The sequence below is a fragment of the Acipenser ruthenus genome, chromosome 7, assembly GCF_902713425.1.
Source record: "Acipenser ruthenus chromosome 7, fAciRut3.2 maternal haplotype, whole genome shotgun sequence".
NCBI lineage: Eukaryota > Metazoa > Chordata > Actinopteri > Acipenseriformes > Acipenseridae > Acipenser > Acipenser ruthenus.
The window spans coordinates 41,766,372-41,782,662 of NC_081195.1; the positions used below are offsets into that span (position 1 = coordinate 41,766,372).

At 38.0% G+C, this 16,291-nt stretch overlaps 1 protein-coding gene across 1 annotated transcript in view; it reads right to left on the reverse strand.

Moving 5' to 3' along the window:
- The window catches only part of LOC117415436 (solute carrier family 41 member 2-like), a 30,058-nt gene that overhangs the window by 11,075 nt on the left and 2,692 nt on the right, over positions 1-16,291 (reverse strand). The window contains exons 2-6 of the mRNA XM_034025778.3: positions 8,065-8,716; positions 5,270-5,377; positions 3,238-3,309; positions 2,804-2,948; positions 1,871-2,017 (exon numbers count right to left, since the gene is read on the reverse strand). Of these exons, the coding sequence (XP_033881669.1) occupies positions 1,871-2,017; positions 2,804-2,948; positions 3,238-3,309; positions 5,270-5,377; positions 8,065-8,508 (916 nt within the window). The 5' untranslated portion in view covers positions 8,509-8,716. The remainder of the gene's footprint in view (positions 1-1,870; positions 2,018-2,803; positions 2,949-3,237; positions 3,310-5,269; positions 5,378-8,064; positions 8,717-16,291) is intronic.

The following is a 16,291-nucleotide window of genomic DNA, read 5'->3' on the forward strand; positions in this document are numbered from 1 at the left end:
AGCCTCGAGAAAACCTTTAATCAGTGAGGAAGATGGAATGCTGCCACTTCGGAGCCATGAGGGAAACGAGATAAGATTTGACCATAAAAAAGTACCTTTATAAAAAATGCAAAGGAACGCCTCCACTGTGAAATAGGAATGGATCACTTTAAATTGAGAAAAAAATAATATCTGCTGATCTCCCCCTTGGTTTTAAAAACTAACCTCTACCCCTAGCTGCAGATTTAATTACAAACCTTCCCAGAAGATGGTCAAAGCTGCCAACCTAAAAGCTGGTAAAAAATAGTGTCCTAAAAACCTTACAGCTCATTCTTATTCCGTTTTACTTGTATTAACATTCTCTTAAATTTTACAGGTGTGACAGAATTTTTTTTTTTCCCTCCCAATTCAGTCCTTTCCAAATATTTCGGACGTAACCTCCAGATACAAGACTGTCAAAGGAACATGCAGCATCAGCACAGCGATGTTGAAAACATGCAAGTCGCACAAAAAACGGTGCCAAGAAGGAGAGCCACAGCGTGAGGCTTCTGGGAGTTTTAGTTCTTTTAAAAACTTCCAGAAGTGAGCTTAATTTAAGCTTCACAACAAGACTCCCTTGCTATTAAAACATGCTTGACCGTTATCTTCAGAATGAATCAGCTCGGAAGTCTGTTTTCTCCTTCTACTCAATGCGCCCTGAAGTTAACCACTTTACTACATGTGAAGTGTGTTGTAGATTTTCCTGCCACTTCCAAACTTGAATCACCAGCTTTCCTTCTGGCAAGTGGAATGAGTAATGTGCCAAAGCACAAAACAAATAAATAATCAATAATAATCAAAATAATTGTAGCATGTATTTTAAAAACTTTTGCGAGAATTCTGTAATGGTTTGAAAGTTCAAATGTTATTGTTTTAAAGGATTTTTGACCATGACATCTTTCACCTCTTGAATATGTCATATCCAATGGTGCCCTCTTGTGTTTAAAAGAAGTACTGCTTAGACAGTGTTGCCCCAATTTCTGTACATTTTAGTCTCTGAAATGTTTATCTTAGGTGCTACTGTATACTGTAGAACAGTGTAAAAAGTGCAGTGCAGTAAGTGGCTCATTGCACTGCTCAAGGCAGTTCATTCAGTTCTGGATTATTTTAGTTTACTATACTATGTAACCATATATAACAAGATTTTTTTCAGTTTCCCTTGCTGTCACTACATGCTCCTCCTTCTATTAACTATCCTATACCTGTAGAAGTTGCAAATACTACAGTTTCAATATATAGGACAAAAATCACTTGACAGTGTCTGTTTATCTATGCTTTATCATACAAATATGTGCTTTACCACACTTCCAACTTTGTGAATGAGAAACAGCGGACTCGTTTTGCTGTTTGTTTACATGCTATTTTGTAGCGATGAGGTGCACTCGTGGAAATCAGAATACAAAGAGGCAATGACATGACGGGGGTCTAGAAAAACGTAATAAACCAATCAGTGTCCCTCAAGACACTCTCGCGATGACAAGTCGCTTTTTTACAAAACAGTACTGTATTCGTTGTGAACGAATCGTTATAGGCATTCTTTTAAGCCGGAGCATTTACAATAGGAAAAATTCCCTTAGCTAAAGTGTTCTGTAGGAGGTGTTCCTACAGGCAGAGACTACTGTACTTGCAGTGCTGTGTGTCACAATGGAAAAAAAAAGATCTGGTCGCTAGCATATGACATAAATGTTATAGAAATGTAGCCAGATGAGTGGTATAAACTGTATAGATCCCACTTTATATATATTCCCATTCCCACTCAAATTAAATAGCATTTTGTCACATCTTTTCATAATGTTATCAACCATTGGGGCAGTTGCATTAAACAGTGAATGAATTACAGTAAATTAGTTACCAAGACAGTTGTAAAGACCCTGGCTGATCCAAGCCAATATGGCAAGAGTGATGAGATCCCCAAAACTGGCTGCAATGGGGGTAGCAACATTGTCTGGGTTTATGCCCGTCTTCTTTGAGCCAACGATAACACCGACCATTATAGTACCTGACGAGAAAAGGGGGAGAAGAGAAAGTTTAAATCAATAAACAACTGGAGTACGCTTTCCATGTAATATATATTATTATACACCACTCTTCAGCAAGTATTGGGGCACTTAAAATGGTACCCCAAAATGTTATCTATTTTAAAGAAAGCAGAACAATTGGGGGTGGGGAGGGCATATATTGTCTGTTTATCCCCCTCAAACCCTTTCCAAGCTAATCGATAATAATTATCGATTAGCTTATGAGCACTCCAACCCACAAGTGCACTGGTATCCTAAATATTACCAGTGTGGAAGTTTACCAGTGTGGAATAACTGGGTGGGACATTTGTTTTTCATCTTACCCCAAAAAATGGGTTTCTGTAATGGGGAGTGCCACGCCTGGTATTGTATTGGATGTCAACAAACTGCAAGTGCAGCATTTTGAAAATATCCTTAATTTAATACGACATAATCATTCAGTCAACAGAGCTCTGTGTAAGCACTGCAGTATTTGTTCCCTGAAGGGGGTAAGCAAAAGATTTTATCTGAATGTTCCAGCGGTCAACTACAGCGAGGCAGCTCCTGCTCACAGAGCTTCCTGATTGGTGAATGAATTCGTCTTACTAAATCAATCATTCACAGCGAAATTACCCTGAGGATTGCTACATTCCAAATGTGACTGGGCTAATCCGACAGGTTCTCCTTCAGTTATCCCTAGGGGATGGGAGTACCTTAAACCTGTTCAGACAGCCCCATGCTGGTGAACCCCTTAGCAGCTATCCCTAACAGGTTGTGGTGTTTCTCACCTTGCAGGAGAGAAGCGATGAAGGCGGTGGCCACACTGCTGGAACAGAGAAGCACAGCGTGGTCCATCTGAAACTTCCCTTCTGGGATCCAGCCAAGGATGACTGCAGCCACTGCAGCCAGGAATCCCACCACGGTCGCCTGAACCTACAACACAACATAATCTGTGATGGTCCACAACAATCTGCTATAGACCGTTTTTATTTTGAAGAGCAAACATCTCACTTCAGAAAACATCATTCTTAGGTCAAATGTCTAATGTTTAAAAGGCAACAATCTCATTCTGATCCTATGTAAAAAGAAAGGGAAGTGAGAGGTCAACAGGTCAATCTCCTCACATTAGAAAGCAATTCTCTAATGTCAGACACCACTTCATTGTAAAATGCCAATACTGTTCATACTGCTGCTACAAAATGGCACAGAGCTGTGGTTTTACCTGCTTGAGTGCCAGATTTCCAATAATCAGGTTCCACTTCTCAATAGGAGAGTCCATTTTCCCTACATTTACCTATAAAGAAGAACAGTAATGTTTTTAAGCTACATAATTATACCTTAAACCTACACCTGTCATTATACTGATCACTTAAACAATGTTATACAGTATTATTATAATCACGCTTGTGCTCTTTTGTCTACAGCTGCCTGATCCGGGGCCTTGAGAGTGCTGTTAATTTGTGACTGTCTAGAGTAAGGGTTACAAACACATGTCTGAAGGCAATAAGTATTCAACTCATTACTGAATAGTGCTGGATTTAGAAATGCTAAATTCAATGACAAACGGTTTGAATAGTTTTTCTACATTTTCTTGTATGAATGGATGTTACGAAGGTATGTGACTTATAAAATTAGGAATGGCTAGGTAAGAAATAGGTACACACTCCTTCATAACGATGGTTTTAGGCAACAAACTTACTTGTAGATTGTAATAATAAAGTGTTTGCCCAAAAACATATAAAACACCCAGCATAATGATTTGCGAGCACACAAATGTAAAGTGGGGGGTAAAAATAAACCCCTTTGCATTGAAAGGATTTGTTATATTATACAATTTAAGATTGAAAAAAGTAGTTGAATAAATCCAGCATGTTGGCTTTCCAATAGTTATGATATGCACACACTCCCGTGGACAAACAAGCCACGTCCCTGATCTTTACTCTCTCATACAGTGCAGGACAACACTGATCTGAACAGGATTGCAACTAGTCTAATCCTGCCCCCACCTAAACACGGACTTTGACTGTTTTGTTTGAGGAACGATCAAGCAATGACGCAAGCCTTGCTTCCTTATTTATTTATTTATTTTCCTTTTTTTTTTTTACAGGGTCCTATTTACTGCATTCATTAGTCATTGACTGTCATTACAAATCACTCAGCTATTTACTAGCTTTGTGTGATATTTCTGCTCTATTGACTGAAATGAACTCCAGCAGAAACAGAGTCTGTAAGCATCAACCCTAGCATGCATTTGAATAAAATGTGAAACAGCACAGCCATCATTTAATCCGGTATAAATCTTTTTGTAATCTGTACTACTTAAAACAGAACTTTTACTACTTGTAGGATGTCAAAAAAAGGTAAGGTGCATTTATCAGGTTGTTTACACTACCTTATCCAAGCACTAAACTCAGCTGTCTGCATGGCACTCGAACAACAGGTTTAAACACCCTGGGACACTTATCAGCTCAGATGGTTCATTTAATAAAGGTAAAGCCTAAATTGTTTGTAGCAAGTTTTGCAAGATTACAGATTCATTTAACAAAAAAAAAAATGGTGCAAATTGTATTTTTACTCTCCTTCCTCTCCTGCGATAGCTATGGGGCTGATTCTTACACCTCATTAACCTTGGCCAGTATCATTTGGAGGAGCTAGAGCCATTAGACTGCTCTTACAGACAGCTCAGGGTTTGATTTAAAAATAGATTAAATATTGCGATGATGTGACCCACCATAAGCCCTTGCTATGCTAAAAAAGTTGACTGTCATAGCATGAAAATAATACAAACATCAGTTAAATACTGTTTATCTGCTTTTTGCACCATGTAATTAGCCCTGGGGTGTTTGTTACACAGTCAATGTCATCCTATAAGTAATATGTGGCACAGAGAGAGACAAAGGCTGCTTCCCGTGCAGTTTTATAGTTCCTGCTGTAGGTATGATTATTATTTTAATAAGGGCCCTGCATTTGGGATGTTGAACTGTTTTGCTAGGCAGGTCCAGGATGATGTAACCAACATGCAAAGAATGAATTGTTCTAAGTATTTCACTTCATCCGCAATCTTAACATGATACACTGGCAACCTTTTAGTACAACTGTCGTTATCAACTCCTGCCTTAACATACTATTTTGAAAACAAATGCCAATTTGACCAAACTCCCTTTAGTAAGCAACAGGGCCTGGCAACCTCTAATCTAATGGAAAATAAATGTTCAAGGGTTTCAAAAGACAGAGTAGAGGTACATGTTACTTACAGCAGTGGACAGCCTGGACGCCAAGGTCATTTCAAGGTTACCTTTCAGGCCTAGAAGTGCTGGAACCAAGATGAAAATGTCAGTGATGTTCGTAAAGGCCTCCCAGTGCTTTTATAGAGAGAGAAAGAGACATTGTTTCAAAGTTACTCATAGTACAATAATGACAGTTTGTGATATACAGAATGTATGTTATGAATCATAGTGTTATGATTTGGGTTCAACATGGGCTACCAAACATCTAACTATAATTAACCATGGTAAATCAGGGTTGATTGTTAGACCATGTTAATAGTTTATAGTTTAACCATGAAATCACCATGTTTTAAAACTAGATACAAACATTGTAAAGTATTCTCAAAAAGCAAGGGCAACATTTGGATGGGATTGAATACTAAACCAGTGTAGACATGTTTATAGTTACCAACAAGAATGAGCCCCAACAATTCATTACAGATAAGACACCTAGACACATTGTGGCAGAGCAGGGCTCTGCCCTTGGAAATACTGGCAGGGATGGAGTTAAATTCTCCTCCCTGCCTAGGTTCATTGCGTCAGGTAAGAGCAATCAACCAATTAATTGTTCAATTAAGCACTCAGCCACCTGGCATAAAAGGAGGCCTCGGCGTCCCATTTTGGAGGGAGAGTTCTAGAAGGAGAGGAAGATAGTGGTTTCTGTGTGTGCTGTTTTCTGTTTGTTTTGCAACCAGTGAAGGCAACGCCCAGCCTGGAAGCTTTATTTGTAGGTTTTGTTTTGTGTTAATTGTTTTGTGTTTTTGAAACCTTTTTGTTTGGCCCTTGTGCCTGTTTATTTTGTATTTTTGTTTATTAAAAACTTTATTTTTGAACTTTCAACTGTCTCTGAGTCTCAACCTCTGTCATCCTTGTCACACACATATCTACTTTCTGATACTTCTAAACTGAAGACTGGTAGCATTGCTTCTTTTCAAATCCTGATAACAAACCACTGCAGTCATGCCCTAAGCAAATAACAGCTATGTACTGCTGCACCTCAGCAAAAGAGCTGTGGGACTGCTTCAGTGGTGGGTGGAAAATTTTCTAAAGCTGCACTGTAATTTGGAATTGCTACTGGCTGCCTGGAGGGGTCTACCACGTAGAAGGGTTCAGGGGCGAAGCTTCAGCAGTATTCAGAATTATAGCATTGGTTGCGGGTGTATTAGGCAACATTTTGAAGCTGGAATTTATTACTGTACCGTCTTGTTTAGTAGCAAATACAAGTTTGACTGATTTTGTAACCGGATATTTTCATGACATCTTTATATTTTTGATTAAGTGAACAATTTAAGTTGGGCTGCATTTTTAAGCAGTGTATGCTTACAATAAGAACTTAATGAATGTTGTTGTAGTTGACATTGCGTAGGCAATTTTTTTTTTCTACTGTACTGTATAGGTCGAAGTTATAATACGTAATGTTTGACAACAAGTGGCTATAAAAGTTAATGTCACATTATATATGTTTTCTACAGAAGTGTTTTTACTAGTACAAATGCAAAGTGTTATTTTTGTGTGACTGTAAAACAAATGTATAAATTTCTATCAAGCACACAACATAATACTGTTATTCTTTGTATTCATTTTCTGAAGTAAATGCAACAAGTAAACAATACCTGTTCATTTTTGACAAATACAATAAGTAAACAATATCTGTTCATTGTTTAAAATTTATAATTATAAAACAGTTTAAATATAGGCCTTGTTTTATGTCTGTCTTGTTCTAATAGTTTACCTGCACTGTCTATTTATTATCGGTACCGGCCAATATGGGTAGATAACCATCGGATATCGGTATCGACCAAGAAAATCATATCGGTGCACCCCTATTTTAAACCATCAATAATGAAAACCTGCAAAACCTCTGAAACCTCAAAAAAAAAAAAAAAATCAAATCTGGATGTCAAAAACGGAAAGGAAAAAACTACAAAAAAAATAAAAACATCTGCAGTAAGTACCCATCACATTTTCTATGTAAATTTAAAAAATATTAAGTGTGTGTTCTGTTTTCAGTTAATTGTGTACTAAGTAAGCTACAGTAAAAAAATGTGCTAAAATCATATCGTTTTAATTAATCTTTTTTTTTTTTACTATTTTCACATTGTACAGTAATGTGTAAAATGCAGCAGCATGATTTATTGTGTGTTACCGGTAGGCTAAAGTAAAAAGAAAGTGATCTACATTTGATTTGTGTATAGACCTACTGTACAGATTTATTACAATTTGTTTATTTTTTAAATCAGACAACTCATGTCTCCAGACATGTCTGGTTTAGCGAGGGACCACTGATTATGAAAACCTTTTTGATAGAAAAATATTGTTGATTTGGGTGTGATGGGGGGGGGGGGGGGGGGGGCCTGGAGCTCCATTGCCCGGGGGAGAGGAACAAAAAGCTCAAATTTGCGCCACCAGTAGTTTTTATTCTCTTTTTGAGCTGGTACAACAGCAGTTTCAAGTGTTAAGCAGGGCTGCTTGGTCACCACACATATTTTCCAATCCAGAAGCATAGAAAGTTGGCCTCCAAGTTAATATATTTCCTTGTTCTAGGATTAATGACTCACCCTGACAAAAGATTACGTAAATAAACTAGTTTATTAGACAGCTACACCCTGTAAGTTAACATAAGCAGCTATAGCCGAGACACCATTGAATCACTGACACCAAGGTACTGTTGGAATATGGCAAGGACAAATAGAATATCACCATATAAAATGTTTAAATACCAACAGTATAAAATGTAGAAATGAGCATACAGTAAATATAAAAATTAAGATGAATTCACCTACCTGAACTATATCCAACACCATGCCAGCTGACACCGTGCCAAACCCTGCAAGGAGGAAGGGCAGCAGAATCTGGAGTGCCATGGCCAGGGGCGACTCCTTTGGCATCTTTCTGGTGGTTGACTCCTCTTCCTTCTCTTCTTCCTCCTCTTCTTCGGAGAACCTTTCCTGTGGCAACATGGCGGCTGTCTCTGAAAAGCGACAGTCCCTGTCCTCAGAGTATCCCGGTGACCTCTGCCCCCGCTCTGAATGGCGGCGACTCTCCGAGTGAGGGGGTTCAGACCTGAAGCCAGTCTGCAGCCCGTCCTGCAAGGTGACCTCAGCCATCATCAATCTCTCCTCTTGTAGTCTGACAAATCCTGTTGGCACCATTCTCTGCAGGAAGGATGTAAGCCTTGTGGACTGAACCTGCTTAAGACTTACAGTCCAGCTTACTTTGCTGCTCATGTGCAGCACTTGAGTTCCCTAGGACCCCTTCAACAGTGTGGAGGGTCATACTGACCCACAACGCACTGAAGTCAAGTTAATCATCTTCTCAGCTGGAACATGTGACTTTTTGGGGTTAAAGTGATGGGCATCTTTGGATTTCTCCCCACTCCGGATTACACACCTACTGTCTTAGCAAGTTGGACTTTGCCATTCTTGGCGAAGAGATCTGGAACGACAAACACAGCACTTGCAATTTATTTATTTTTTTGTGTTTAATTTGTATTCATTTTGTAGACAAACATTATTGATTGTGTTGGTTTGTATGTTTCTTTGTATGAATGTAATGGGCTACATTAATAAAATTCAAGTCTTAGTGTTTGTCACAAAGACCAGGCGACCGCACATTTCTGAAACATCCTTTAATCCTGTTTTAGTCTAGCTTGGACCTGCTGCATCCATGGTGTGTAAAGGTGATACCACCTGTGCCTTGAACAGAGATCTTTTATGGCGTATGAGGGTGCTAACATTATATCTATAGTACTTTTAAACTGCACTACATACCTTTATTTTATGTTACTGCATATATAAGGTTTTAAGTCATTGTCATCAATTTCCATAAATAACAATGCAATAATAAACATTTAAAAACATGAATTTTGAAGAAAAAAAATAACACAACCAATCTTATACAGCAGTTATGCAAAGCTAAATATACAGTCCTGTTGCAAAGCCGTTGAAGGTGCACAAAATAATGTATTAATGCTGCAGTTGGGTTGAACTTAAAGGGTTGCTTTCTGAGGAAAGTGATAGGGCCTAGTCCTTGTCCTAGTGGTCGAGAGGCAGGTAATGATAATGTGGAAGTCATAGGTTGTGAGTGAGTCATTGCAATAAGAGGCTACTGTTGATACAAAGTGATACTGCCAGATCAATTTACAGAAGCACATCCTATAAAACTATTCACACCAAAGAGCGGACAGTTGTTGTTAGACTTCTGTCTGGCTCTGCCTTGTTCAGGGCAGGTTAGGTTACACTTCTTAATATAGTGCTAATTATACACAGAATTTAATACATTATTACATTTTCCAGGGATGAAAATAAGACTCCCACTGCATAGCTGTCTGATCCATTCCTGGTTTTACTAGGAGTTTAATAAGACTCATCTGAGCTTGTTACCTACCTGTATACACTGTGGCTAATCAAGTATGTATTAAAACCTGGAATGGAAGAAACTGCTATGCTATACTGTAGGCAGCTCTCCAGAATATGCATATCAATTTTGCTGCACAGCTTGAGTTCACATGTTATCAAGCTTATTGTACTTCGTTGGTTCCCGGCGTCTCAATGGTCAATTGTTAATGCTGTATACTGCATGCGCTAGCTAGAGTATGGGTCATACAATTACCAGGACAGCTAATTGTAGGCTGTCTGGGAATTGCCAGAAACATGTGACCAATAAGTCCAGGTTTTCAATATTTTTTTTTTATTTAAAAAAAATGAAAGTATGGTTGAATGCACTCACTTGCAATACGTGTTTGTGTTGGGAATAAACTACTGGATTCTTGATTCAGGATTTCTCTGCGTTGTCTTTGTCCCCCTCAACCTAACCTACCAATTTATCTATCTGTCAACTGAATTTTTGAAAAGTAAATCTATGTAATAAATGCAATATTCTGTGTTTTGAGAGAGTCGGGATGCTTTATATTGTTATAGCATGGAGACCAATAAGGAATACAATATCATTGTTTCTTTATTTGCATTAGTGCAGTTTTCTGAAAACACTTTTGGACATTTCTTACTTATTTTTAGGGAGCATGTCTGTCGACTTGGAAAGGGAGAGCACAAGAGACTGAGAAAGGAAGATTTACAGAAAACATAAAACCTGTAAACAGCTTAGTACTTGTGGGAGGAGACTCGGTGAACCCAGTAGTTAACTACATTGAGAGTAGCAACTTCCCAGACTATAATATTATTAGGCAGGAATGAGGACTAAATAAGACCACGTTTTTGTACAGTACTTCAAATTAACATTACAGTTCAAATGTAAGACTGTAGTTAATGCATACCCCATAAATTAGCATTAAATGTACTTTATTTATTGGAAGCACTCGTGACTTCAAGGTAATGTTGCATTTTACTCACCCAAAATACAGTTTACGCACATAAGGCCTCATTCACTAAACAGCGGTAACATGTTTTGCACACAGCTTCGCGTGGAAAAAGTACCGCGTTTGAGTCATTTAAATATAATTAATAATGTTAATGTATGCAAATTACACCACACAAGGGAGGTATTTGATATGCAAACCATATTCACTTATGGGTGCTAACTTTACTAGGTGCCTCAGCGTGTGTTAAAAGTACCGCTTATTGAAACCAGGCGGTGTAACAGAACCAGCAGAAGAGCTGCACAGGAGAGCGAGAGGGAGAGAGTATTTCTCACCAGGCAGATGTTACTAGAGCTGTGTGAGGAGGGGGTAAAAACTAGATACAGATTGAGCACATATCATACTAGCCTTATATGTAGGGCCCCGGAAAATTCACAATATCACAAATTTCACAGAAATCGTGTATTTGACTGCCTACCGTGAAAAAATATGCATTTTATTTTCCTGACAGTATTTTACATCACTCTTCACCTCCCCTGTTAATCTCATACTTTTATCAAGTAGAAGCAGCGCTACAGTAGCTGCACACAGTCCGGCGTCAATGCCATGCAATAAATGACTCTTGTTTTCAGCAGAAGTTTGTTTCATTTTTAAAGATTCTTTCAATAGCGACTCGAGTTCCAATGTACTCGTACATCCTCAGACAGTCCAGGATATATAAAGATTACGAGGCAGGTGCATATGTAACACTTTCAGCTATGTTAAAAGAGGACAAACTGGATGTTGCTAAACTTATTTTTATTACAGTGATTATTATCAATAGGTGCTTATACTGTATATTCCTCCTCTGCTACAATTGTTCTCAACTCTATACTGCATGATATTGTCATTCCAAGACATCCCATGTCTATGTATGATACAGTATATCTCTCTCTCTCTGTTTTCTGTATTTTTGATTGATGTATTATTGACTGTTAATTTGATGTGAGACTTTAATTTTGTTTAACTTTCTTTCTGTAAAAACTAAAAAAATAAGTATGTCACAGATCAGATTGGTGTTTTTTTCTAATGATCGAAACAGTGCTGGATAGAAATATTGTCGACTTATTTCTAATTTTCTTTAGTGATATTAATCAAGAGGTCAATAAATGGCTCTGCGGCAGAGCTCAAGCCCTGCACGTGTAAATAGTGAGTGTGTGTGGTTTTAAATGGAAGTTTGGCAGGGACGGGGTTAAATTCATTCCTGCCAACAATCACATGGGGAATGTGACCACCTCCTTAAACAAAGAATTTTGCTTCCTTTATGTACAGGTGGCCATTCCCCAATTAGAACCAATTACCATCCCTGCCAACTTACATTCAAAACCAGACACACACACTATTTACATGTGCAGGGTTAGCACCCCATCTCATACTCCAAGGGGGAAAACATCTGGGGGATTAACAGAGTTTAATGGGGGCAGTATTTAAATGCCCATTGGCATGAAGGACTGCATTAGAGGTTCAGATGAACATAAATAATGAATTACACAATAGCAGAAAAGTCTCAGCTGTGTAAAAAACCTCCATTTACAGTCCAACTGCAGGGAATTGACGTTGTTAGCTAATGTGGCTAAAAATAGCACAAAGCTACAATTGACGTTGCCACTGTCCAATGCAGCAGCCGTTAATAACACACAGTCAGTATCACTGTGAGCAAGTGAATACAAGTCCAGTAATACTACTGTACTTAACTCAATAGGTACATACAGTTGCAGACACAAGTATTTGGACAGTTAAAAAGAAAATGAGAAAAAGTGATTTCTATAATTTCCGATTGTTCTATTGAAAGATATAAATCAAAGTAGAGATTCAGCTTTACAATAAAAACAAAGTATTACATGCATAAAATTGAAAACAAGAAGCAAAAACAAAATATCATACTTAAAAAAAAAAAAAAAAAAAAAAAGTACAGCAACGATCTCAAAAAGTCAGTGATATAAGTTAACGAAAAAGGAGAAACTACCACAAAATTAACAGAAAGACTCTGTTTACCGAAAAGCACTGTGTGGGCTATTATTGACAAACACAGGACAACTGGAACTACTGCAACTAGCTCCAGGTTGCAAGAAAGACTTCTGCAAAATCTGGAAGATGACTCGTTCAAGCAGCCCTGGCAAAATCCTTGGATTACTGCAAAAGATTTGATAAAAGAATTGAGAGAAGAAAGTCAAGAAATTTATGAGCGAACAATTCAACGGTACCTTAACAAGATGAATGTCCATGGGCGAAAACCAAGATGCAAACCCTACAAAAGAAAGCAACTGGAGTTTTCCCACTGAATACTTGAAGAAGCCTGTTGATTTCTTCACCAAATTTTAAGGTCAGAAGAATCCAAAATATAAATATAAAGCAACAATATGTTTGGAGGAAGAGAGGAGACGAATTTAAAGAAAGTTAATCATGCCCAGTGTTAAACAGGCTGACACTGTATAACAGGAAAAGTGTGCCCGGACTGGATGGTTTGGCAGTTCATTCCATTCATTCTTTTGTGTTGTTTTGTATGTCTACTAAACTGTTACGTTTGTCACTTGTAGACGGCTACCTTATTCTAAAACTAAAAGCCAGCTCCCACCCCGGACCACTCTACACCACTGTTGTCATTAATTCACCTCAAGCACTCACTACTGGACTTGTGATCGTGTGTATAAAGTGTGTGTGATTACTGTTATTATTTTGGGACTGAACCCCTGTGGTTTACCTGTGCAATAGACATCGTTGTGTAGAGCAAGGTATTATTTCAGGTTGCAAACCAAGCAACCCAGCTGAATAAAGAGCTGTTTATGACCATGAACTGTATTTATGTCTGTCATTCATGAGCATCGCTTCACCTGCGCACTGCAAACCACTTTGCCACAATAACATATTTAAAATTCTTGTAATTTATCAAATTTATACTTGAGCAACATGACAACCATCAGTCTTAAGTCACTAGAATTAGAAGAAAAAAACAGACAGTATATGCGCCGTTTTTACATTTCTGGTGGGTGCCCTGAACAAACCGGAGCGTAAAAATACACCTACTGTAAATTATGTAGTTTTTGTATAAAAAACATATATTTGTTTCTTATTTAAACATTTGTTAACACGTGAATGTTTATTTTCATTAAAAAGTGCCACCAAATGTATTAATATAATGAAACAAAATTGCTAACGTTACCTGGAAGCATTTGTTTTCTTTACTTGTGTGGCGAATCTGTCATTAAGAGACTCAAACTACCGGTAGTTTTTTTTTTGTGTGTGTGTGTTTCTGTATATAGATACTACATGCTTGTATGCAGACAGTGTGATAAAACAAACTGCATATCCTTCCATTAAAAGGTAACTGTTCTATTTATGCAACTACCCTTTTTTAGAATAGCAACGCCATGGGAACAAACATATATATATATATATATATATATATATATATATATATATATATATATGCACACCCCCTTATTTTTCCCCCCATGCGGTACACAGGCTGCAGTAAAGTATGCACGTCTTTATTGTAGTTTAAAATAAAGAAGCTACAGAAGCAACAAAGTTGTTTAGGCTATATTACACGTGTGCCATATGGTTGTGTTTTTGTTTGTTGTTTTCTTTTTGCAATTACATTCAATTTACGTAAAAAAATAAATCCTGTGTCAAAATGTTTAGTCAAAAGTTCTACTTTTTTTAAAGTGTGCTAAGTTTTTTTTTTTTTTTTTAAATTTTACAAACAATATTTGTGTTTTCATGTTAGAAAACATTAGGTTATTATCATAACCCTGGTTCCCTGAAATAGAAATGTAACCATTACCTCATGGTGATTAATCCTTTGATACCATCTAACCTGAATCGATATTCCAAAGCTGCATGTAGTGCCAGTGACACAGTCATGCCCGCCCCCGAGGGCATAAAAGAGACTGCAGTCACTCAAAACGTCATAATTTTTCCCTCAAGACAGCTGCAAAAAGACGCAATGACCTTGACGGTTAATGGTTAGATTTCTATTTCAGGGAACCAGGGTTATGATAATAACCTAACGTTCCCTTTCAAGTACGAAATGTAACCATTACCTCATGGGTAGACCTACCAAAGCTGTTGCAAGGAATATTGCAGACCAAGTGAAAAGCTACAAGGCTCGGCCACCTTGCGCATTACCATGCGGAACCCAGTACAAGTAACAGGGCTAAAAAATTGAGGGGAACTCTCCTCTAATTTTATGTTGTAAGGGGTGAGCTTGAGGTCGCCCTTACCACTCTTGTTCCAAAACCAGAGTTTTGTGGATCCACGACATTCAGACGATAGAACCATGTACAAGTGTGGGGCGTAGCCCACCCTGCTACATCACAAATGTCTCTGTTGCGCCCTGGAATAAAACCCACAAAGTTGCCATGCCCCTGGTAGAATGGGCGGTGAGCTTCTCTGGAGGGGGCAAGTTGGCTCGATCATATGCAGTCTGAACCATACCTGTGATCCATCTTGATAGCCTCTGTTTATACAGAGCTTTCCCATAACAGATAAAAAAAAAACTGTTCAGACTGCCGCCAACTTTTGGTCTTGTCCACATAATACGCTAGTGTCCGCACCGGGCACAGCATATGGAGCTGCCACTCTCTATCCTGCGTCTCATCTGCAACAAATCGTTTACACACTGTTGTCTGTACAAGGCGAGCAACCTCAAACATTATTATGAAACACATCACAACTCATTTTCATCTGAATATCCTCCTGGATCAGGCTTAAGGCAGATGCTGCTTTCGGCGTTCAGTAAAGAATCTGATTTAACGTCTCAAGCGAGTTTTGTATGGCAAGCATGGAATATCGCTCCTGGCAATGACCTTATTCAGATGAATGAATTGTTTGGAGTGTTGGCGCTAGACTAGAGAATGCATGTTTACATGTTATATTGCAGGTCTAAAATTAGTATTATATTTACATATCTTATGTCTCGTACTGTAATCCCTTTCAAAATAAATACAGTGCATTTGTCATCCACAAAGCTCAAAAGAATTTAATACAAGCAGCAGTCATACAAAAAAAATTGTTTTTTTTTGTTTGTTTTTTTAAACCCAGTTTTCTGATGTTCCAAGGAAAGAGCTTGTCAAAAAGAATCCTTATAAAATGTGTGTTTTTATGTGGTGTTTTTGGTAAAATCAGGTCAGTTATTGTAATATATTAATATATTTTATTAAAAGTGCGTAATACATACAGTAGAAACAGACAAAATAGGAAAACACCAGTGTTACACTTAAAGTTTAATACACTGTAGATCTACAGTACAATACAAATTACACAGAAACTGTGTAGGCAATGTTCTGTCCCTTGTTCTTCTGTATTTTGCTGCCATCAAGACATAGCCTAACTAAGAATACTAGTATTTAAAATGTCTTGCTCTCGCAGACATTTCATGTTTTACAGTACGTGCCTTGCGGCTCTCGATCATATGGAAACTTTGGTATGAGGCTTGTACGGTCTGGAAGTTTGGCCACCCCTGCTATATACTGTAGATCTCAAATGTGCAGTTTCGAAAGACACATGATAGTGTATCTGGTACTAAACCTTTCCTATCAGGAAATATGTTACACTTGCACTTTCAGGTCACTTCACCTCAACAGCGTCTTTGTGGTCAAAAGCATGCCAGCCATCAGGGGAAGCAGCTGTTTGGTTACTGACAGAAAAGGCAGCCC